At 52.9% G+C, this 24,854-nt stretch overlaps 2 protein-coding genes across 7 annotated transcripts in view; both read right to left on the bottom strand.

Annotated features, from left to right (window-relative positions):
* Positions 1 to 7,564, bottom strand: part of AKNA (AT-hook transcription factor) — a 57,038-nt gene extending 49,474 nt beyond the window's left edge. Inside the window, exon 1 of one of the 3 annotated variants that reach the window (XM_061163347.1) lies at positions 7,539 to 7,564. The gene's annotated coding sequence lies outside the window, so the exon portion shown is untranslated. Of the gene's footprint in view, positions 1 to 5,621; positions 5,910 to 7,538 lie in introns of those variants that run through there. The other 2 variants (XM_061163348.1, XM_061163344.1) reach the window with 2 other exon arrangements.
* Positions 7,565 to 12,390: 4,826 nt separating this feature from the next.
* The window catches only part of WHRN (whirlin), an 87,288-nt gene continuing 74,824 nt past the window's right edge, over positions 12,391 to 24,854 (bottom strand). For all 4 annotated transcript variants that reach the window (XM_061163340.1, XM_061163341.1, XM_061163343.1 and 1 more), the window contains 5 exons: positions 17,947 to 18,018; positions 16,167 to 16,704; positions 14,149 to 14,330; positions 13,508 to 13,630; positions 12,391 to 13,260 (listed from right to left, as the gene is read on the bottom strand). In XM_061163340.1, coding sequence (XP_061019323.1) covers positions 13,078 to 13,260; positions 13,508 to 13,630; positions 14,149 to 14,330; positions 16,167 to 16,704; positions 17,947 to 18,018 — 1,098 coding nt within the window. In that variant the 3' untranslated portion in view covers positions 12,391 to 13,077. The remainder of the gene's footprint in view (positions 13,261 to 13,507; positions 13,631 to 14,148; positions 14,331 to 16,166; positions 16,705 to 17,946; positions 18,019 to 24,854) is intronic.

The raw sequence follows: 24,854 nt of genomic DNA, 5'->3' as shown, positions 1-24,854 counted from the left end.
AGGCCAGAACCGACCATCATGCTGGACACTTCCCTCTCCCTTACACCCCGTAACCAATCCATCATCAAGTCCTAGTGATTTTATTTCCTAAATCTCACTGCAATCCATCCCATCTCTGCATCCCTACGTGGCCTCTTGCAACAGCCTCTCCTGGAAAGCCCATGGATCTCTCCAGGCCCTTCTGAACCACTGTACCAAGAGCTCTTTGCAAAATGGACATGTCCAAACACAGCCCTTCTCTGCTTAAAACATTGTACTAAGCTGCCCACTGTTCTGAGAACGAAGGTGAAACTCCACAGCTAGGCTGCCACTCCAGCCTCTTCGTCCTCAGCATGCTTGGGGACATGGGGAGCTCCTGGGTGTCCCTGGGACACACGTACGGTGCCCCCCCTCTTCACTCAACCCCACTTCTTCTCCCTGGTGACCTGTAGTCAGCCTGCAGCTCCCAGAACCATGTGCCCTCTTTGGGGACTTGCCATTTGGAATGAGACGTTGGGTCTGCTTCCCAGGTGGTGCAAGCGGTAAAGAATCTGCCTGCCAATGCAGGAGACACAAGAGACATGGGGTCGGGAAGATCCTCTGGAGGAGGAAGTGGCAACCCACTCCAGTATTCTTGCCTGGAAAATCCCACGGACAGATGAGCCTGGCAGGCAAGTCTGTAGGGTCTCAGAGTCGGACGTGACTGAGCACTGTCTGCCCGACACCTGGGGGCTCTGTGAAGGGCACCACTACATCCCAGCGCCCAGCACAGTGCCCGACCCACAGGAGCAGCACCGCGAACACCTGCTGGAGGACCTTCTGAATCCAGCCTGACGTCCCAGCCTTGTCTGTGGCCCTCACAGCCACCACCCAGTGAGGCTGACGTGACAGCCCCAAAGTACAGGTAGGTAAACAGAGGCCCCAAGAGCCACAACAACTTGCCCACAGTCACCAAGCTGGTGAGTGCCGCTGGAGATTCAGACACGCAGAGACCCAAGTCTTAACAACCATGCTTGGGGCTCACACTGTGTATACTGTGGGGATCACTAATAATCCAGGCACCAGAAAATCAGGAGGGGAGTTTGTAACCAGTGAATTGCAACTCACTAAGTCAATGTTCTGACTCTATAAGGAGGCTCTGGTTCCTCACAAAGCCTTTTGGTTTTCTAAAGTGCTTTTCTCATCCTTCATAGCATTAGATGCTTGAGAAATACCTTGGGAAATGGGCAGGACGAGGATATGATTCCATCGCATGCATCAGGAAAACAAAGGCCCAGAGATGGGTCAGAAACAAAGGCGCAAACACAAACCTTTGGCCCCTACTGCCAGGGCTTGAGTTCCTTCATCAGAAAAGCACGCTTGGAGAACTGTGTCTGCATGAGCCAGCTCTCACTACAGGAGCCCAGCTAGCCCTGGCCATTTGTTCCCTCAGCCCCTGGGTCACAATGCTCCAATGTCCTGATGGCTATTTCTCACCCACACTCCCTACTCCCCGCCTCCACAATCATTTAAGCCCCACCTAAATGCCTGGCACGTTAATCAGACTGGAAAGTGAATCTCTTTCTTCAAGCCTTCTGGTGCCTCCCAGGACACAGCACAGGACATGGCCCAGGATCCAGACGGGCGTTGCTGGCTGACGTGATGAGCCCTGGACAGTAGCCTCTTTACATGATGTCCTGAGGCCCATGGGGTACGGGGGACCACCAGACTTCTCAGGCATCCTGAAGGAAACCGTGGCTGTTATTTCATCCTCAGTCCCTTCTTGAGCTTTCCCCTTCCCTGGGGAAGAAATGAAAACCCACCCTGAGGTCACCCACTCCTTCCTGCTCAGGTTGCTGAATTTGCTCCCATCGTTAAAATCCACAGGGGTGAGGAGGCTGGAGAGACTTTCAGGAGTGGACCCGGAACTGATGGAAGCATGGCTTGGGAAGTGGAGACCCAGTTTCAGCCTGAGTGATGCTGGACAAAAGCTTTTCCCTCTCTTAGCTCTGGATCCTCGAGGCTTAATGGGATTCTCTCTGAGGTTATCAGAGTGACCTTCTATCATGAAATCTCCTGGGTTCTTTGATCCCACTTGCCCACACAGGCAGAAACACTAAGCTGATGGGAGGCTGTGAGGAGCGGGGTTCAGGGCACATGGGTTTTCTGAATAATCAGAGGCCTCCAGGGTCTCTCTTGGAAGTTGTGTGGCCTTAGACAAGTCACTTAACTTCTCTGAACTCCAGATTCCTTATCTATAAAATGGAGCTTTCCAGGATCTTTGGTCAATTAGACTACACACCCTAAAGCCATGGCCAATGCCTAGCTGGCACAGAACTCATGAATAAATGACTTTGGACATATCTATGAAATGGCTTTATGGCCTGCTTCTTGCAGGACCGAGTTTAACTTTCCTGGCTCTCCTAATATTAGCCACAGATCAAGCTCTGAGTCCTTTACACAAAAGGCAGTAGCCAGCCCTTCTGACCAAGTGGAGAGAAATGCTGCTAACTCCCAGGGATTCTTCTCCCTGTGGCCCCCAAACCTGGTCTGGGGATCACTGACCCAGCTAGAACCTGTGTCCTCACCCTAAATCATTAAGGAGAAGAAAGGTCTTCCTCAGCCAACTAAAACACAGGTTATAAAGGAGAGTGTGCTCATATTGAGGAAAACACACTCATGCTCACACACACACACATACACATTCAAATTTATCTTCCATGGAAAGAGTTCAACAGCAAAAAAATGTGCATGTGCTGGGAACACATTGCTAACAGCAAAATTTTATTGTGCACCTATTACATAAAGGTCCTTCCGTGGATTAGAAACTCATTATTTAATCCTCATACTAATCCAAGGAGGCAGGAATTATTATGCCCGTGTCCCAGGAGAGGAAGCTGGGTTTGAATCAAATTGTCTGAAACCAGACAGTACAATCTAAATCACTTTGCAACTGAATCTTACAGTGGGTGGAAAGGTGGGAAACAATCTCCGTATCCAATAACGGGGCATCATTAAAAAGATGAATGATGGTATTTCCACTCAAAGGAGTATTATGCAGCAATGAACAGTTATATTGTAGAAGAATATAAAGTAATGCAAAAAAACTGTCATAAGTTAAGTGAACAAGCCAATTAGAAAATAATAAATATCTAATTTGAGCTCATTAAAGAAAAACACAGTAAAATATGGAGGAAGTGTAGGGAAGGAAAGAAAGAGGAAAAGAAAGAGAGAGTGCCTCCAAAATGTTTACAATAATTATTACTAGGTAGAAAACAAAGGCAAATTCACTCTTTTTCCTTATGTGTATTTTTGAAAAATAACAGCTATTTTAAAAGTAAGAGTAAAATGAACTTTCACTATTTGGCATAAAAAACAAAGCAAAACACAAGCCCTGTGGCACAGCTGCGCAGGTCTTCATTCTGATGTGACCTCGGTCCACCCTGCTCAGTTCCTGCCTGTGAAAGCTGGCAAGAGCGGCTGGGCTCTTCGAGGGCCTTTGCAGCTCTGACATTCTGTGATATTCGGTACCCCCATCCCACACCTCCTCTCTTTCTCTTTTTAGACTCTGACCCTGTGCTTTTTCACAGGGCTTACTCATGAATAAATAATACATAGCCATTATGCAACATGGAGGATTATGTGACGATCACAAAAAGGAAAGGAAGCAATCCCAGCCTTAGCCTCAGTCTAAACATCTCGGGACATGGCATGTGTTGTCTCGTTGGAACTTCATAATCAGGCATTTAACAGACAAGAAAAGACCCAGAGAGGTTATACAATTTGCCCAAAGTCACACAGCACAATAGGAGCAGAGTTGGCTCTGCACCCACAAGTAAAGCGTTACCCTCCAAATGAACCCCTGATTTGAGGGCAGAGGGGCTGAATGTAGCCTCCTGACCCCTGAGGTCCCTCCTTGTTCTTGGTCCTTGGCTGTGGTCCCAAGACTCTAAGAAGACTCACAGCTAGGCACCCAAGTCTGGCTTCGATCACTGGCCCCTCCCCGACAAGAGGCTCAGCTTGGAGAGGAGGATGGGAGGAATGCTGGTAACGATCTAGGGAGGGGGTGCAGGACCACTTCTGGGGGCAGGCAGTCTCTCCCTACGGTCTAGCTGGAGTTTGGCCAACACTCAGCAAGGAAGATCAGACTAAGACGGGACTGCAGGCTGGAATAGAGGAGGGACCAAGAAATTAAAAATGTGAGAGTGTGGGGGCAGAGAGGCCTGGGTCCAGATCTGGTGGTTTCCAAACATAAATTCTATAGCCTCATCTACAGATGGAGGGTAACACTGTCCTCAGGGCCTTGCTTATAAGGAAGCAAGGCTGGGGAAGTGGAGACCCAGTTTCACTTAAAAAGTTACAGGATAGTGTTTGCCAGGCTTAGCACACACGCTCAGAAAACCAGGAGCCCTGTTAAAAGGGTGAGATGAATGGAGAGAGTAGCATGGAAGCATATACATATGTAAAATAAATAGCTAATGGAAATCTGCTCTAAGACTCAGGAAACTCAAAATGTAACAACCTAGAGGGGTGGGAAAGGGTGGGAGGTGGGAGGAAGGTTAAGGAAGGAGGGGCCATATGTATCCCTATGGTTAATTCATGCAGATGTATGGCAGAAATCAAACCAATATTGTAAAGCAATCATCAATCAATTAAAAATAAGTAAATATAATAATAGTAATAAAAAAGAAAACCAGGGACCGGTTAGCTTTCTCCTGGCTCCCCTGATCAACCAGAGCCTCTTCACAGCTGCCCTGCCCCCAGCTCATCCCCCAATCCTTTCAGCACATGCTGCTGGATAAATCTTCTTAGAGCATCATTCTGACCAAGGCTTCCCTGCTTAGAGGCCACCGGTGGCTGCTGTCACTTTCAGGTTAAAGGCTAGACATTTTGGCCTGGAATCCAGGCTTGTAACAACCTGTTCCCAAGTCAGAGGGCTGTTGTACTGCACCACTCACATCACAGACTAGCAGCCTCATCCCATGAAAGTTACTTTCCAAAATTCTCCACTTCAGGGGAATAGTAGTGGGGAGCAGGCCTTGGCTAACTTTGGCAATCATGCAAAGGCCAGTCTTTCAATATGCAATACACTTCACACGCAGCTCTCTTATTTAAAAACAGCGGGGCAGGAGGGTGGGGTGGGGGGCGCACGGAATTCCCTGGCAGTCCAGTGACCAGGACTCCATGCTTCCACCACAGGGGGCCTGGGTTTGATTCCTGGTCAGGGAACTGAGATCCTGAATGCCCCATGGCTCAGTCAAGAAAGAAAGAAGGAAGGAGAGAAAGAAAGAAAAAGAAAAAGCCCTGAACTGTGGCAATTACTGATTTCTATAATATAAATGCCCTTATTATGGTCAATTTCAGGCTACCAATGCAACATCACTGAACACAGCAGTGGGAAGAGGTACATACAATCAGCTCTCACCAGATGACACACCCCTGCAACATCCCAGAATAACAGCAGACAAACTCCAAAGAAGAGCTGTGTGACCTCAGGCGAGTGACTTAACCTGTCTGAATCTCAAACTTCTCATTTGTAAAATGCAAAACGATAGCACTCATCTTATGGCAACAACGTGAACACTAGCTGATCAACAATATACAGGCCCAGGGAGGGTGACTGGGGACAAGATGCACAAAAATCCTGCCTTCCCAGACTTTACCTGATGCAGTAAAACCGTTGGCACAGTAGCTGGAAGATAGCATTCTGTATTATCAATGGTCTTATTGTTGTTATGCCTTCCTTTCTGCGGACCTCAGTGTCCCCATCGCCAAACTTAGAATGTAGCCTGAACGAAACTTTCTATGATGCCACTTGAGCCTTAAAATGGCATTACCATTCCCATTTTCCAGAGGGGGAAACTAAGGCACTCAGAACTGAAGCCAGGCTGAGGATTCGATCCAAGGTTTCTAATCTCCACTCTTCAGATCTGTCCCACCTCCCGGACTGAGGAAACACAAAAAGGCCTGGAATTCAGCTGGTGACTCAGCCGGATGCTGGAAAAAAAAAAAAAAAAAATACTCTTTCTTTCCTACTTCATGGGGGTACATTGAAATGTCCTTGGTGTGCACCAGTTTCCAAAATATTCTCTCAGCACGCCAGCCACAGTGCAGGGACAATTCCCAGTCTCTCTGGAAACCCTGGCACTTCTGGTGGACTCTGTGAGCTGATGGGAGCTGATGAAACCCCCTTGCAAGAAACAACCCAAATCACATGTTTCAAATGCAAACCACTGGACTTTGGGCCTTTGCCTAAATGCCTCACATGGGCATCTTTTCCCTCTTTCTGAAGAACAGAGCCCACCCCTGAGAATAAATAATCCTCCAAAGACCACGGGGTCCATCCCCTATTGGTAAGTAAGCCAGACTTAGGGCCCCTCAAATGGATAGGTAGCAATTCTGTTTCTTGAAAAAACAAAACCAACAGCCAAAAAAATAAAACCCACCAACTCCAAACGAGGTGCCTGGAAATGGCTCTTTGGAAGTCCCTCTATGTGTCTAACCCCAGTCCTTCATGCTTCACTTTCAGTCATTTCTTCTCCTGTTCTAGAGGACAGGAACAATGTCTCTTTTCACAGCAACCTATCTCAGCTTCTCTTCTCAGCTCCAAAATAGCCCAGTCTTATTATCAGCAATGTTCCTTTCCAATTTTCTTAACTTTGAAGCAGACACTTTCCAAATGTAGGTAATGATCCGTGCCAACATGTCATTTCTTTCAAGGAAAGCCAGGGAAAGGAGCAAGGAAGAGTCTTGTCCAAGGTGGCGCAGTAAGAAGGCTCCGGCTCTGCTTGGGCCAGACCCATCACACAGGGAAGAAGCTAGCTGTGCGTCCGCCCCGCTGCGCGCCCTTGGGCAAGTCTCAGCTCCTCTTTGGGCCTCAGTGACCCTACCTTCGTAACAAGAGAGGCTGGCCTTATGCCTGCAGTCCGCTGCAGATCCCACCACTGTCACGGTGGCCCACCCTCATGCTGGGCCTTGCTCTACCTCCCTACCCCTGCCAAAAAGAGGCAAAGAAACTTGCGTTAGTTGTCCCGGGAGGGCACGCGGCTCGGGGTTGTCAGGCTGCGCAGGTTGTTGCCGGGTGAGCGAATATCACACAAATCCCAGGGCAGAGAAGTCCCACCTCCCGGGTAACCACAGCTACCCGGGCCACACCTCCAACCCAAACACAGCCATAAACCCAGCCAAGGTCCACCCCCAGATTCCCTGGGGACCCCTCCTCTCCCTGGGACCAGCCCCAGCTGAAGAGAGAGGCAGAGAAAAAGCCAACGCCCCCATTGCGCGGAGGTGGAAACTAAGGTCAGAGGGTGGAACCTGTTCAAACCGCGAGGCCGGCGGGGTTTGGACTCGAATCCCATAGCCCATGCAGAGTTCCCTCCCATTCCCGGAGCGGCGATCGGTCTCCTTCCCGAGCGCAGGGATTTCCACGTGGGAGAGGCCGAAAGCTGCGCTGTCCCTGTAGATCGGAGCCCACCGACGCTGTCCACTGTTCCTCCCTATTCCCCCGATGGAGAAACTGAGACCCGGCAAGGGACCAGGACCCGCCCTAGACCCACCGCGAGCTCCTCCCAGGGTCTCACCTGCCGGCTGCCGCGGCGCGCGGGTTGTTTCCTGGAGTTGAGCGGCAAACAAAGGCCTCCAATCCGGGCGCGGGGCGGAGCGGCGATGTTTTGCATAATCTCGAGACCGGCCAATGACGGCCCGGGAGCGGCCCCGGGAGGCGGGGTTTCTAGAAGTTTCACCAATCGCTGAGAGGTGGCAGCCTATGTCCCGCCCCAAGTGGTTTGGACGTAAACTCCAGGCTCCAGGACTGAAAATCTCAAATCTGGGAGATTGCGTGTTCTTCTGAAACCCGCCCAGCCGCAGATGGGAGACTGAGGCGCCTGGAGTTAAGACGTTTGTGAAGGGTTTCACAGAGCCACAGTGAGGAGGAATCCATCAACTTTGATGGCGGAAACGAATAATAAACACGACAGTAACGATAATAAACTTTTCTAAAGCCCTTATGTGTCAGGCACAGTTGTAAACTCTTCCTGTGTCCGATCCTTTCCTATAAGGTAAGTAGGTATTATCACTACCCCTCAAGTGTATTCTACTCGAAAGCATCTTTTAGACAAGCCGGCAAACGCAGGCCTGGGCAGAGATGGGAACTTGCCTAAGGTCCTGCAGTGAGAACGAGACAGAAGTAATCCATTGTTCAGTGAGAGTGCCCCGGGAAGGATGACAGTGTAAGGTGTCAAACTGGCCTAGGTTCTCGCCCCAGTTCTGCCGCTCGCTGCCACTGAACTTCAGGTAAACGGGATTCTTAACTCGCACCTCACAGGGTTGCTGAAGGGAGTAAATGAATAAACATCGCACCAGGCTTATAAGAAATAAATCAGTGACACTAGTTTAAAGGGCTCCTCGACCAATCCTATTTCACAGGGGGTAGGGCTTGTAACAGGCCCTGAGACAGGAAGTGATCTGCCCAAGGTCTGGTATCCAGCTGTGTGACAGCCCAGTTCTCTTTCCTTTTGGTGGAAAGCTCCTCCCATTCCCTAGGTTCGGTGACCCCCTACACGCTTATCTAATGGTAATTGTAGTAACAGCTTCTATGCACTGAAGGTTTACTCGGCCAGGAGCAAACCTTTTAGCTACTCCTTACAATAGCTGACAAGTTAGGTTAGTATTATACTCCCGATTTAAAGATGAAAAAATTACAATGCTAATTATATGTGTAATATAAAAGAAAGAACTTATTTACAAAATAGAAATAGACTCATGGACACTGAAAACAAACTTAGGTTACCAAAGGGGAAAGCAGGAGAGAGATATATTAGGAGTTTGGGGTTAGCAGATACACACTGTGTGCTGAATTGCTTCAGTTGTGTCTGATTCTTTGAGGCCCCATGGACTATAGCCTGCCAGGCTCCTCTATCCATGGGATTTTCCAGGCAAGGATACTGGAGTGGGTTGCTGTACCCTCCTCCAGGGGATCTTCCCAACCCAGGGATCCGACTTGCGTCTCTTACGTCTCCTGTATTGGCAGGTGTATTCTTTACCTTTAGTGCCACCTGGGGAGCCCAACAGATAAATAGATAAACAACAAGGACCTGCGAAACTATATTCAAGATCTTGTAATAACCTATAGTGGAAAGAATCTGAAAAAGGGTGTGTGTGTGTGTGTGTGTGTGTTTGTACTTACAAAACTGAAGCACTTTGCTGTATACCTGAAACTGACACAACATTCAATTTAAAAATAAACAAATATGGTGATGGGAAAAAAAAGAAATATGAGGCTCAGAGAAGTTAAGTGATCTGCCCAAGCTCACACAACCAGGAAGGGCGGAAATAGAAGTTGAGTCCAAATGTCAGACTCTGAGGTCTGGACTGTCTGACGTGCGCCTTGTTCTCTGTCCTCATGACCCTCACAGTGGGCGGCTCCATCCCTCAGCCTGCTTTCTCCCAAGCAGAGAGGGCGCCGAGTGATTCGAAGGCCAGCTTGGCACTTGCTTGGGCAGGCCCAGTCTCAAACTTCCTGCCTTCTCCTTCATCTAGCAGCAGATCCTGAAATTGTCTAGCTGTACCTTCCCTCTTCCCCCTTCCCCCAGCTCTGACATTATGCGTAAAGACATTAGGGCCATAGACATATATGTGGCCAGGTGGACCTCTGGCCCCCCACCCTCCCAATGTCCAAGCTGCCTTAGCCCACTGTTTTGGGTCCCTTCAAAGGCAACAAGACATCTGCTTATTATCTTGGAGCTTCACATGGTGAACCTCAGGTAGCCGTGGGTCCAAATTTGTCCGCTACCACTCACTAGCTATGCAACTTTGAGCAGTAACTTGGCCTTTCTAAGCCCACTTACAGAGGTATGATTGTAAGCTTAAAATTCCACTGGGAGGGGAACCCTCACAGCCAATGGCCTACAGTCCCGGAGTCAGACCCAGGAATTTCAGAACCAATAGTTCCAGAAACTCTTTCTTGTTCTTTTTCAGAGAACAAATTTGGGACAGCAGGCAGCAGTTGCCAGGAGTTCCCAGACCCCTGGGGTTGGACTGAGTGGGGAGATGGCTACTTCAAGACACAAGAGGTCATGACCTGTCCTGGAGTTCGTAGAGCAGGCCAATAACTGGCCTGAAATTCATACCGCAAGTAGATAACAGACAAAAACCTCTGGATTCAGAATATTTCCACAAGGACTTGGGCCTTGAAAAGATGTGGTTTATAAGGTCAGAGGGCTCCTCCTTCACCATCATTCTTACTGCAATCATCTCCCTGGGGCAGACTCAGCCTGGTACTCTGAGCCCACACACAGCATCCCAGGCTCCATCAGAAGCCAGCAGCAGTATCGCCATTGTATTTATTTCCTGTGGCTGTTGTAACAAATTACCACCAGTTCATGGTTTAAGATAACACCAGGTCTTCCCTGGAGATCTAGTGGTTGCAATTCCACGCTTCCACTGCAAGGGGTGTGGGTTTGATCAGTGAAATGAGATCCTGCATGCAATGCAGCTTGCCCCAAAAAAATAAAATAAAAAGCTAAAACGACACTAACTGTTCTTCCAAAGAGAGGTCATAAGTCCAAAATTAGTCTCACCTTACTAAAGTCAGGGTGTCGGCAGGGCAGATTTCTTCAGCAGGCTCTCAGGGAGAATCCATTTCTTTGCCTTTTTCAGTTTCTAAACGGCCACCTGTGTTCCTGGGCTCATGGTCCCTTCCTCCATCTTCAAACTTCATCACTGCAACCTCTGCTTCCATCATCACAACACCTTTCCTCTCCTATATCAAATTTCCCTCTGCCTCCCTCTTACAAGGACCCTTCTGATTACATGGGGCCCACCCAGATGATCGAGGATAACCTCTCTGTTTAAATGCCCTAAATAAGCACATCTCTCTTTGCCACAGAAAGTAACGTTCACACGTAACAGGAATCTCTGGGAACCGTTACTCAGCCTACCACACCCATTTTCTAGACTAGGAACTTGGGTTCAGAAAGGTGAAATCACCTGCTCGTGACCACACAGGATGTGAAATTTGATGCCAGGAGCTCTGGGGCCTGACAAAGCCCTTCTTGCAGGGGTACCAGGACTAGAGAGGGGCATACAGAGTCCCACGGGAAGGGCTGGGGTTTGGGGGGATACTGGCGGCTTCAGAGGTCAAGTGGAAGCCAGGGCTCTGGCCTCAGGTGATCTCCTTAAGCTGGGGAGGGGACACGAGCAGCTAAGAGCAAGATCTGATAAAAGTCTGTGGAATCAACTGCCCCCAACCCATTTCTGGCAAATCCCTGGACACGGCTGGACAAAGCAGGACTTTTCAAACTCTTCTTTCTGCAGAGAAAGCCTGGGGATGGAGGAAGTGGGCACCGGGGCTGGTAGTACAGCCACTCCCCTCTGCCCCCTTCATGTGTTTTTACTTCTAATACCCACCGCCTTTGGCTCCTGCACCAGCTTCGTGAGCACAGGTAGGAAGCGACTGGGAAGTCACCGCCTCTTCCCTGTCCCCAGACCTTGTCTAAAGACTGACAACTTGAAGGCCCAGTCCCCTTGCCCTGAGCAGAGACAACTCTAAGTGGAACCTACACTCCAGTGTCCCCCGTGGGATCAGGCTGCAGCTGTCCTCCCAGGACTCCGCCTGAAATCACATCCTGCTTGCGTTCCTCACCTTCGCTCCTGATTCACCCGCTGCTTTCCCAGCCTCCCTGCACACTGCTTCGGTGAATCACCTGCACACACATCCTCGTCTCAGAGCCAGTTTCTGGGATCCGCCCTAAGATAGGCCAACTTTGTGTGTGTGTGCGTGTTTACGATTTTATTTATTTAGGTATTTTTGGTCGCACTGGGTCTTCACTGCTGCGCAGGTTTTTCTGTAGTTTCAGCCAGCGGTGGCTGCTCTTCGTGGCGGTCTCTCTTACTGTGGAGCGTGGACTTTAGGCTGCAAGGGCTCAGTGGTTGCGGGTCCTGGATTCTAGAGCTCAAGCTCAATAGTTGTGGCTCACATGCTTAGTTGCTCTGAGGCACATGGCAACTTCCTGGACCAGGGATTGAACCCTTAGTCTCCTGCATTGGTGGGCAGATTCTTTACCACTGAGCCACCAGGGAAGCCTCCTCTCTGTGTTTTAAAACATTCATGCCCATTGTGCATTCTGTCTCATAACATACCTGTGTATTTTAAATACTCTAATATAAGTTTCAGGGGTACAGCTTTATTAAAACCTATATATACCTGTGCATTTTGATCTACAGATGTTATCTATAACCTTCAGGGAAGGTGTTCCAAGACGTGGGTGTCACTCCAGTGCCCCTGCAACACGCTTTGTGTGACCCAAGTGGAGCCATGGGAGGCCAGGGAAGATGTGATGTCCTGGGTGCCTCCGTCTGTCCTACCCACCCCTCTCTCCACATCAAGCCCAGCCATACAGACAGGCCACATAGCACGCTGGATCCTAATCCTGTTCAGATCTCTTTATTGAAAAATTAAAGTCATAAGCTCTGTATATAAATACGTTGACGTCTCTGGTCACCTGCAAGGCCTCTGGGATAGGCTGGGGGGTGCAGTGGGAAGCTGGGGTCTTGCGATCCCCAGGGGTGTGGGATGGAAATAAATAATAAATATCATGGGGGGTGAGGAGCTAGGAGTAACACGGGTGTGAATGGGGGTGCTCGATGCTTATTTGTGGCACTGAAGGTCCCGCAAGATGCCCCCCGGGTTGGGGGCCGTGTCCACGAATTCTGTGACTTCATTCCAGACAAAGACTCCAGCATCTGGGGATAGGCCAAGTCCCAGCTGGCCAGGGAGCACTCAACTCAGAGTTACAGGCCCTGGGAGGCTTCAGGTGAAGACACAGGTGCTCCGCCCTTCCCCTTTCGTTCTCCCCTATCCTGAGGTTTCACGCTTGTATTGAGCGCCTACTGTATACCAGGCATTGCATCAGACCCTGACTTGACCTTCTGTTTGCCTCGCCCAGCTCTCTTCTCCCGATTCTGGTCCAATGGGCCAGTGCGGAGTGGAGCGGGGGGGGATGTCTTCCTGTTTCCCTGGCCGTGCAGCTCCAGCCCCCGAAGGAGTTCAATAGTGCCAGCAGGGAGGAGGGACCAGGGCCAGGGGCTGGGCAGCGGTGGGAGGCCCTCGGGCCTCGGCCCCTAGAGCAGCACGTTGAACTCGGTGACCAGAAAGTCGATGTAGTCTCGCTCCTTGGTCTTGAAGGCCTCCGCGATGATGCGCGCGGCCTCCCGGTGCTCCTTGCCCCGAAGCGTCAGCCCGTTCACTTCCAGGATCACGTGCCCCACCTTGAGCTGCCCGCAGTTGTGGGCTGAGCCACCTCGCTGCAGGAGTGAGACGCAGGGCATGGGCACCGGGGACACCCCAGGGCCGGCCTTGACCGCCCACCACTGCCACCCGGGGAGCCACGATCTGTGTGTCCACGGCCCTGATGAGGAAAACCGAGGCTCGGGGAGAGCCAAGGTGCTATGAGCCTGGGGCTGCCTGTGGGCATGGCAAACCCCTGGGGATGCTGAGAGAGGGACCCTTAGGGGCAGGGAGCGATGATCAAGCAGATCACTGGGGGCGTACCTGAATCGTGACGATCCTAGGCAGGGGCTGGCGGGTGTTGGCACCACCCTCGATGGCGATGCCCAGGGTGGCCGCACTTTTCTTCACGCGGATGAGGGTGGACGTGGGCTCCAAGAGCCCGGGCTGCAGGTATGAGGAAGGAAATTAGTGGCAGGCCTTCTTGGTGGGTGGGCCTGGCCCGGGGGCTGGCCTGGCCACGACAGGCCCTTGGGTCAGCAGGGTGCAGACTCCAGCCCTTTGCGGGGAGCCTGCCGTGTGTTAGCACTGAGCACTTGGTGCTCCCAGCTTGTCTAATTCTGAGGCTCGGGACAGATGTTAAGCAGCTGTCCCAAGGATGCTGGAGGTGGCATCAGGACTTGAATCTGGCCTGAATGCCGTACACCCCCCTACGCTGGAAGGGAGCTTAATGATCCAGGAGAACAACCTTCAGCACCTGGCATGTCTGTCTCAGTGGCAAAGGGACGGCCTTCAGACTCTGAACACGGAAGTCTCTCCTGACACCTGCATCCGCCCAGTGACGGGGGAGCTCAGTACCTTCCTATGGTCACTTGTCAAGCTGAACCCTGGTCAGGACTTCCTGTTGTTCACCCCCAGCCAGACTTCCCCCCGCCTGCCTTCTGCACACCCCCTGTCTCACTTACAGGTTTGGTGGCCCCCTCAGGGGTCCTCTCGTTCCGAGGCGTCTCCTTGCTACTCCTGCTCTTGGTGGACGCGGTCTGTCTGCCTCGGCCTGGGGCGCTGGCCTCTGCCTCGCCAGCGTCCACGCCGCTGTCCTCGCTCAGCGTCTGCCCGCTGTCTGAGAGCTGGGAGAGTGTGGAGGCGGCTGGGGGTGGGAACAGGAGAGGGGTGTGCAGAGCTGGGGTCAGTAAGGGCTTCCTGCAGGAGCTGAGGGGCAAGCTAGAAGGCTGGGTGGGGGAGTCCCTGGGCAGAGACTCCCTGCCACCCGCCACCTGCTTAGACCTGCCCTTCCAACTGGGTCTGGCCCCAAGGCTGCCACTTCCAGGATGTCTGCCTTGACAGCCTCTGGCAAGATGGTTTTTTAAAAAAAAAGGTCAAGAGGCAAATCCAGCCCACAGATATGGCTTTGTTTGTTTGTTTTAACTCTTAGTGTTGTCAATATTTAATGATGGACCAACACATTCAAATTAGATTTCACATAAAAATGGAATTCTAAGCTTCTTGGGAAAAGAAAGGAAGGTCTGAAGAAAAAAAAAAAAAAGGAAGGTCTGCCATGCCTGGTCTGTGCCCTTGCTGACTCCACCTGGCCTGAACTAAGGGGTGAGCACATGCCCTCTGGTGCAATAGTCAAACCCAAGCCACTCCACTAGGTACGTAACGGCTTGGCCCCTGAGTTCGAGACACTCTGGAGTCTGGCAGGTGGGGTCTGAATCCCCTCTGACCAGCTGTGCAATCCTGGGTGAGCTACACAGCCTCTCTGAACCCCCATGTTCTGGCTCCAACCCAGGGGCAACGATGCCTATCCCACGGACCATCATAAACACTAACAAACACGACGTATGGGGTGAACAGGCTTATGCTAGCCTGCCTGGCTCCACAAGTACTGTGTCTCAGCCTCTTTCGTCTGTAAAATGGGGGTGATAACAGTGCCGGCATCACAGAGCTGTTGAGAGAACTGGGTGAGTTACTGACACAGGGAAGTTCCCAAGAGCAGTGTTCTTGGCTCACGGAGAGTGCTATACACCCGTCAGCTTTATTATCATGTGCGTCCGGCTCAGAGCCAGGCCCAGAGCCGTCTCTCTGACAGCTCGGGTTTCCCTCACCACATCCTGCCTTAGTAGCCTTTCCTCAGGGAGCTACTGAATGCGGGGACCCCGCCTTCTGCATCCCAGCCCGTCCCCTGCTTGCAGACCACAGGCGCCAGTAAACTTCCCACCCACCCTCCCTGGCCACGGCGGTCCGACGTGTCACCTTAGCCACGAGATGGCAGCAGAATCCCACAAAACGGACCCACCTCACGACCAGGAGGGAGGGGACGCAGGCCTTGCGGTAGGCTCAGCTTACAGGGTGGAAACCAGCTCTGCCTTCCCGCCACCTCCCCGGTTGGACAGCCTCTGAAAACCTCAGGGCTACAGCCCCGGGCTGACCTCCCAGGTGTCTGGAAGGTGGACCCTGCGCTCTGACCCTGCAGCCCCATGTCAGGAGACCCCCAGGGGTCCAGAGGTGGCAATTTCAATGTCCACTTGTCCCTCGGCATCAGCTCTGGGGGACAGAGATCACAAAAGCCACCCCTGCCCTGAACAGGCTCAGTCTTCTTGGGGAGACTGGTAGGTGGGTGCAGGGTGACTAGCTCTGGGGGTCCTAGAGGAGAAATCCCACCCTCACAGCCAGCTGGCAGAACTGCTGCTGTTACCTCCAGCCCCCAGGACGGCCCAGCAGCCTGTCCACAGTCAGACAGCCAGTGGCAGCTGGGACTCACATCCCAGCCTCTGCCTCCAAAGCCCCTCGGGGCAGGCTCGGGACCCTGTTCCCCAGCTCCCCTGACCCTCAATGGGGAAGGACTGGGTTCAAACACCTCCCACTGGGTGAGTACCTGGTCCCACCTGAGCTGTGTCAATGGGCAGATCAATCCCCAGCGGGGCACCCCTAAGGGGATGCAGCAGCCCCCCGAGCCCAGCCCAGGAGGGCCTGCGGTACTCACTGCGTGTCTGGGGCAGCGCCCTCACTTCATTCACATCCGGCTCGCTGTCCGGGCGGTGCACCTCCACCAGGACAAAATGCTGGTGCGTGCCCGCCTGGTCCGGGCGGCCGGAGGGGCAGGGTGGGGGAAGGCCACCGCCGGCCAGCGTGGCCTCTGCGGGGGGGCTTTTCAGGTGCGGGGGTGACTGGACCCGCGGGAAGGGGCCGATGGGGTGCTGGTTGACCAGGGCCAGGTGGGTGTCCAGCGGCCTCTTGGAGCCCGGGTTGGCCGGGGAGATGGAGGCATAGAGGGGGGAGGAGGGTGAGTCCTGTGCCGTGGGGGCCTCCGGCACAGGAGCGGTGCCCGCTGGCGGGCTGCAGTTCCGCGGAGCCGAGAAGACGATGCCCGAGTGGGAAGATGCGGAGGAAGGCGGCTGGAGGTCCTCTCTGCCCGGCTTCCTCGGCTGGATGAGGAGGTGGTCGTGGCCTTGGGTCAGAGGGGGCGGGGGAGGCGGTGGCTTGTAGCTAGGCAGCCCCTTGGAGGTGAACTTGACATCATCCTGCCAGAAGACCCAACAGGAGTAGAAGGAGTCAGAGCCCATTGCGGCCGTTAGAGGCGAGACCCGTGAGCCCTGGTGCACCGGGCCCCGACTGGAATTCCGTCCTTGCTCTATCAGCTCCTGGCCACGCTGCTCTGAATAATGCAACACCTGAGTGGAAAACTTCTCCTAGCATCTGAGCAGCTGATAAGCATCAGGATCCCGGCGGGTGTCTCTGGGGATGGCATCGTTACCTTCGGGAACTGAACTTCTTGGCATCGGCCAGGGCTTGTCACATTAGAGGTAGGATGCAGAGATGAAAACAGAAAAGCTTTTCTGTTTTCTTTGGCTTTTCTCTTTAGGGGCTTATCATGGCTCCTGGAGCCTGGAGGTGTGACAGCCTGGAGGTGTGACAGGCTCCTGGAGCCTGGAGGTGTGACAGGAGGTGTGACAGGACTGGATGCTGGGTGGTCCCGGGCAGGGCACAGCACTTCTCTGAGTGCACCTCGGGGCCATGGAGGAAACGACCTACTCAGCAGAGCCGTGAGGAGGTGAGGAGTAGCGCGTGTGTTGCACTAGCAAGGGGCCTGAGATCCAGCAGGTGCTTGGTGAGCGGCAGAGTCTGTCGTCACTGTGCCCCCTCCCTATGCCAGCATCCAACATTGGCATGGCTCTGATGGCCAGGCAGGCACTGTCCCCAACGCTTTACTTAGATTAACTGATTTGCCCCTTGTCACAGGCTTATGGAGTGATACACTATTATTACACCCCATTTTACAGATGGGAAAACCGAGGCACAGAGAAGTTGAGAAACTTGCCCAAAGTCACACATTCAGCGGCACAGGGTGGGATTTGGACCCGGGCAGTCTGGCTTCAGAGCCCAGGCTATTCGAAAGCCACGTGGGTCGGATCACAAAGCGAAACTGCCCGGACTGCTGCTGAGCGCGCATGGGCGTGAGGTCACGTTTCTCCCCTTCCCGGGCGCAGTCATCGGGCCTCCTGGAGGAGCTCTCGTCACACACTTCATGCTTCAGTCCTTGCTATGATAACGTTCAGATAACGTATCAAAAGGAACACCAACTCAGCAAGCAGTCAAACAGCCTGACCGCCCTGCCTCAAAGCCCTGGATCTAGCTGAGAGCTCTTCGCTGAGGGCCTCAGTCCCCTCCTGGTGGTCTCACCAGGGAGCCAGCCCCCAGGGGCCTCGGGCAGACCCAGGAGGGGCAAAACACAATCAGAGGGTCTTTCCAGAGAGGGGTCTCACCAGAGAAACGTCTGAGAGGGTGTTCACATTGCCCTGGACGGCCTCCCCGGTCTCCTCCAGGTCCAGAGTGTTCTAGAGCAGAGAAGGAAGCCCCATGAGCAAACACACATTGAGAGGGGAAGACCACTTTGCTCTCTAGGACACAGAACTCTGCGGGCCCTAAGACACCTTCGTGGGGCTTCCGTGTTTCCTGACGTGCCCCACTCCGTGGGAACTTACATGGTAAAGCGAATGTTGATTTTCCTGCCATTCATTTTGAAATCAATTTCAAGGAGTTCAATTTCTTGGAGACTTTCCAGGCCTCCCCGGAACTACGTGGAAATGTTGCTCGGTGGGCTCTGGCCTTGAATGGCAACCCCTGAAGCTCGGCCCATGCTCAACAGGCTCGGCTCCTCAACCCGAGGGCTCTGTCTCCATGAGTCCTGACAGAACCCCCAGGGAGGTGTGAAAATGGCAAATGAGGGGCGGATGGGGAAGGTCTCTAGCTCTCTTTTTTTAATTAATTAGTTACCGTTCATTCTGGCCACACGGGGTCTTAGCTGTCGCCTGCGGGATCTTTCATTGTTGTGCCCAGACTTCTTTCTAGTTGCTCCCTGGCAGGCATGTGATATTTTAGTTTCGTGAACAGGGATTGAACCCGTGTCCCCTATACCAGAAGGCAGATTCTTAACCACTGGACCACCAAAGAAGTCCCTCTCTCTCTTTTTTAATTTTAAGAGTTTTAATGATATATCCTAGGGGACGGGGAAAGGGTTATGGTTTCAGTGGCACTTATTTTGCAAAGATGCTCATTTCTTCCTTCTTTTCCTAACTTACCAGATGCCTAATGCTTCCTCAAGTGATACTGAGCTGCCGTGAGGCCACGGCTAGATACCCCACACCAGGAGGTTGAGCAGAGCTCTTCTTTAAACTCCTGAGGGGGCTCCTGAGGGCTCTGCAGTCACTTCTATCCACCCCGCAGGGCCCAGGATGGCAACAGGCTTCCCTGACCGCCACCCAGCTCAAATCTCAAGTTCAGGGATTAATACTGAGCAGTCTCAGTGCTCCTGACTGAGGGCCTGGGGACTCAGAGGAAGTAACACACCTCCCCTGCCTTCAGTAGCCCAGAGACGGTGTGCACGCTCAGCGGCTCAGTCGTGTACGACTCTTTGTGACCCCCGGGACTGTAACTCGCCAGGCTCCTCTGCCCATGGAATTTTCCAGGCAAGAAGACTGGAGTGGGTTGCTGTGTCCTGCTCCAGGGGATCTTCCCAATTCAGGGATCAAACTCGAGTCTCTTGTATCTCCTGCATTGGCAGGCAGATTCTTTACCGTTGCCCCACCTGGGAAGCCCTAGAGACCGTGGGGTTGACACAAATAAGCCAGGAGGAGGCTGCACGGGGTGAGGAAGCACAGTTATATAATGCAGCTAAGGAAGAGTCACCCAGGAAGTCTTCCTGGAGGAGGGAGCATGGGTTAAAGCTGGGCAAAGGAAAGAATGATGGGTGTTTCAGAGGGAGGGGTGTGCATAAAGCTGGGAGGATAGAGGATGCTTGAGAATCTTCAGCAGTTCTACAGCAGTCAAGAGCTGCTTGGACCTAAGCCTGGGGACAGTGGGTTGCCATGGAGATGTAGTCAGGTCTGCCTTCTAAGAAGATCCCCTTTGCTCACTTCCCTTCAAGTCACACTGGAGCTGTGCCGGCATGTCAGGGCTTTTATACTGGCTCTTCCTTCTGTCTGGAACATTCTTCCCCAGAACTATCCACAAAGTGAGCCCTGTCTGTTCACCTCCTTCAAGACCTTACTCAAATATCACCTCCTCAAAAAGATCTACTCTGACAACCCCACCTAAAACCACAACCTTCATCCCTGCCCTGCTTTATTTTTCTCCTTTGCACAGATCACTGTTCCTTACCCAGCAGCCAGGATGTAATCTTGAAGTCAGATGATGTCTCACGCCAGCTCATAACCCTCCAGGCTCTTTCCATCTTAAGTGGAGGAAATTCCAAACTCTGCATTTACTGGGCACAATGAATTCTGGGCCCTTTCTTGCTGCTCTTGCTGCAGGATGGGACGGTTCCTGCCTCAGGGCCTTTGCACTCACTGCTCTGCCTGCGTATAGCACTCCTGGCTCATTCCCTCATTTTAGATTTTGGTGAGGCTTTCTTTGACCAGACCTGTTACAAACAGCACCCCCTCCACCCCCGACACCTCTGTGTAACCCTTGACCCTGCTTCATTTTTCTGTGTAAGATTTATCACCACCTGGTGGGGTACTATTAATTTGCTCGTTGTGACTCTCCCTACTAGGAAAACTCCTCAAAGGCAGGACTTGTGACCACCTGGGCCCTACTGTATCTGCAGTATTCAGGACAGTGACTGCTTGGTAAATATTTACTGAGCAAATTAATTAATCCATGAATGAATCGATGGGTGAATGAATTAATCAATAACTCTGGCTGTCATGAGGAGGAGGCCTGAGTAGACAGAGAATTGAGCCAGGCTGCTACAGTAGGTCACGGAGAGCAGTGATGATGGTTTGAATGAAGGTGAAGGCATGATGAGAGTGAAGATATAGGGGGATGGGAGGAGCCCTCGACTCCATACCCCCAGAGCAGAGGCTGCCAGGTCACTCCGTACCAATCCCCGTCTCAAAGAAGCCTCCTGAAGCCTTGAGTATTCTGGGCAGGCACCATGGGAATCCACTAGCCAACAAGATGCTCTGTCCTCCCAGGCATGAGCCTTTCTCACCAGGGCGCCTCATCTGGTCTTGTGATGCCTCTGGGGCAGTGTCAGGCCAGGTCAACTGCTTTTTACCAGCAAAGCTGAGGCTTGTGCAAACATCCTGACATCTCCTGCGCTCCCCACCCTGATCTCTCACACACTGCTCCACAGGAAGATGTTCCTGACGGCCTTGGTGATACAAGGACAGGGGGGACCCTTGGGGAGAGGAAGGCGGCTCCTTCCCACCTTGATCAGAGGCACCAGTTCTGGTTTCTCTGAGATCACTCCCAACTCTGCCACTCAACCCACTGGACTGCTCTGTGCCTCAGTTTCCTCATCTGTAAAATGGGGAAATAGCAGTCCCTCCCTCATGGAGTTGATGCATTAACACCCGAAAAATACTCAAACAGAGCCCGGCACAGTATGTGAAGGGAGGCAACTGTCACACCAGGAACCTGGGATCTTATAAATCTGCCCCGGGAACTGAATGGCTGTCCAACATGCCCTGGCCTAGGTGAACACGTCGATGGAAAGAAACAGTGGTCCTCCGATACACCTCCTCCCCCCAAACCGTCGTGTGTCCAGTGCTCCCAGGAGTCAATCGCCTGGGCAACACAAGCCATCTAGGGTGAAGGTGAATGGCAAGGCAGGTTACACCCAATGACTTCCCAAGACTGGGCAGTCACTGCCCTGGCCTCAGCAGGAGGCCCCAAGGAGGTCAGAGACAGTGCCCAGGTCTCTGACAGGGCAGAGGGGCCTCCATCACCTGAAATGTAGCTAGCTACTGCCACCTGCCCCCAAAACTCATCCTGCAGACACCCTGGGGGCTTAGATGACAGTCCACGGTTGGACCAAAGATATGGGATTCTGTCCTGTTCTGGTATCCGGAGCTTTGAACACGCATTTAGTTGATCAACCAAGCATTTAACAGGCAGACTTGACTTACGAGGAAAGTTCATGGGGATACAAGATGAGCAGGTCACCGTGTTCCCAACACCCACCAGAGGGCCATGCACACAGGAGCTGTCCACAAACTCTTGTCTGGAATCACTGATGGAAGCTGGTGTTGTGATAGGGCCAAAGGAAGGGGGCAAGGAAAGACCCAGAGTCTGATAACACAAGCACGTCTTTGCCAGCACCACAGGAGGGTGTGACTTCCTCTTACAAAGGGCATGGGAGGACTCCAAACTGTGGAGGGCCTTGCTGCATGCTAGACCCCTGCTGGGCATTTTATTTACATGGTCTCACTGATTACCCTTATGATCCTTTAAGGTAGGCACTCTGATTGTCCTGGCTCACAACTTTTACACTTAAGCTTAGAGAGAGCAGTGACTTATCGAGACGGCAACAGGACTATTCTACAGCAGATTAGGTTTCTAACCCACATTGGGGTGACCCCAGAGCCCATGCAACCTTACCGAGACCCCAGAATTGGATGCTATAGGAACCAAGGGCCTCCAGGAGGAGGACCCTCTCTGAAACAAGAGAGAACACAGCCATGGCTGGCCGCTGACCTCAGTCACTCCCTGCTATTAATGGCATCCTGGAGCCAAACGGAAGGCAGGGATGGACGGGTGGGAGGGTGAGTGTGGAGCAGGGACAGACGTCCAGCCTGGGAGAAAGGCCTGAAGTGGAGCAAACGGCAGACGGCTTGGAGCCCAGCCCTGCCAGACTCCATCTGCCGAATCCAGACGCTCAGGAGCCCCGAGACCCCGAGCCATGTTCCTTGTGCGTCTGAAATAGCTGCAGACAGCAGGCTAAGAACTCGGGGGATGCGTCAGCAGCAACGCTTCCGGGACAGGCTTCGAGAAGAGGATCAAGGTCAGAGCTCACGTAGGAGCTGGAGCGTCTTGGCCTCCTTCCCATCCCCCTCTCAGCCCCAGCTGCTGGCGGGGGCGGGGAGGGGGGGCTCCTCCTGCACCCACAGAGGCCAGAGACTAGCTGAGGGTTTAGATCTGGCAGCTCAATTAATCCTGCCAGGTGGGACCCTTTTTCATCAGTTCTACAGCTGAGGTGACTGAGGCTCAGAGATGGAAGGCCATTTGCCCAAGGTCACACAGCAAGGACAGAGCAGAAAGCTGAACCCTATTCAAGGTCTGAGTCTGTCATGCAGATGACTTCCCACAAGAGCCAGGATGCCCTCAGGACCTGCGGCAGTGGCTCCCTCATCCCCTTCCTCCTAAAATTTGCGGTGGTTCAGGAAATCCTGTCCCTTTCAGAGAGAACTCTTTTATCTTTCTTTTTTGGTCTGAGTTGGCCCAGTCAGGGTTCTAGATATCCCAGGGTCTGGTTTGGGGGTACTGTGGGGCGAAAATGGAATGAAATCATAAGGGGCCATCACCCGAGCTGGCCTCTGCCAGATGGACTCATGGTTCTGGAAACGGAGACCCAGAAGGCCTTGGGTGGCCCCGGCACCACCCCAGCAGAAGGAGGCTCTCTGCTCCCCGCCCCCCGCCCTTCTCTCTCCCCTCCCCCCTCAGCCCATTTTCCAGGCTACCCCCCTCTCATTACAAGGGGCGGGCTCTTACATAAAGGTGCTATTTTCAGCTCTTTGTTCTTCTGGCTTCTTTACTCTGAAGTCTGGACAACAGGCTCCCCCACATCTCTGCCCCCCAAGCCCTGCCAAATGCACCGGAGGCCCAAGGCAGAGAGTACCCTCCTCTCTACTGAGGTAGGGAGTCACAGAGGCTTCTGGAAGGTCGCAGCGGGGGGCTGCTGAACGGAAGAGGGCCGTGGGAGAGAGACTAGAGAAGGGGAAGTGAGCATCGGAGGGGACAAGAGAAGGGAGGAGACCAGGAAGAAAAAACCAATAAGAGGAAGACAAGGGGAGGAAGAGGAGGAAAAGCCAGAGGCGGTGGCCCTGCCGGAGCTGGAGAAGAGGAGCTTGTCAGCCCAGCCACGGTGTGGGCAGTCGGGGGGCAGGAGAGTCCTGGCGTTCTTGGGGGGCGGGGGGGGGTTGCTGCCCAGAGTGAAGGGGACAGGTCTGGGGATCCAAAAGGATCGAGGGGTGGACGCCGGGGCACTGGCCGTGCTGGTGGAGACTGATCAATCAAGCAGCCCCCAACCTCTCGGAGCACAGGCTGGGGTGGAAGTCTGGATGCTGGACGGGAGGGCAGAAGGCAGGACAGGCAGAGGAATGATCCCCGCACTCATAGAGGGCTGGGAGCCCACACTCACCAACCAGGCTGAGGCCGTGGAACCGGCACGGGGTCTTTGAGCAGTGGGCCCACTCCTGCTACCATGTTCAGCCACCGAAGCCCAGAAGCAGAAAGGCCCCAGGGCAGCCAGTGCACGAAGTCTGCTGAGATGAGGAGGTCCCTCATCCCTGCAGAGCTCATGCTTCCTTCTCCCTCTTTCCATCTCCCTCCCAGCGCTCTTAGGAAAAGGACGTCATCCAGTGGACAGAGGGCGTGAGCCAGAATCTCCAGGTCAGGGCCAGAAGAGTGCTCAGGACAGGCATTGGAAAGCAGGGCTTCAGGAAGGAGTCAGAGGCCGGCGAACTTGGCTGGGGGAAAACCTTGCATCCTTTATTTTCATTAACCTCTAACTGAAATGTAGCATCTCCTTCCATTATGAGTGGAGGCAACACAGCCTTGTGGAATCGGCAGCGCCCGGACACTGTCACAGCTCTTTCGTATCACATTGCAGATGCCGCAAAGTCCCATTTATGCTCATCATGGCCTCATAATGGCAGCTGTTACCGACCTGCCATCAGACCTTGTTATGGGGCGTGCTAAGAAAAAGGCACACCTTTCAATATTTCTTCCCATCTTTGAAAACAGCATTTTATGATGTTTCCTTTGTCATTCTACATGTTTTCTTTTTAAACATTTAAAACTGTTACTCTGAGAAAGGTCCCCAGGGCTTTGCCAGCCTGCCAGAGGGGTCCATGGCACAGAAAAGGTGAACCACCCACCCACCAGTCCTAAATCAGTGTTTAGTCTAGCACTCCTAAGTGGTAGCTGGGAAAACAATCAGCTCCGAGGGGAGCAGGGACTGGCCATGTTTCAGCAGGCTCTGACCTCCATGGACTTGTTTCTATTTTCTGGAAGCAGCTCCCAGCACCCCTAGTCCCCACACACAGGGGAGGATGCTCCTCAATGCACCGGCTGGAGGAGGGGTCCTTATTTCAGACACAGCTGAGGCAAAGCTGCGCCCACTCTGAGGGTTACTAACACCCTCTGGTGAATCCATGGTTCTGGGGAG

Source organism: Dama dama, chromosome 16 (genome assembly GCF_033118175.1).
Source record: "Dama dama isolate Ldn47 chromosome 16, ASM3311817v1, whole genome shotgun sequence".
In the NCBI taxonomy this organism is placed as follows: domain Eukaryota; kingdom Metazoa; phylum Chordata; class Mammalia; order Artiodactyla; family Cervidae; genus Dama; species Dama dama.
This window is presented reverse-complemented; position numbering and strand designations above follow the sequence as displayed.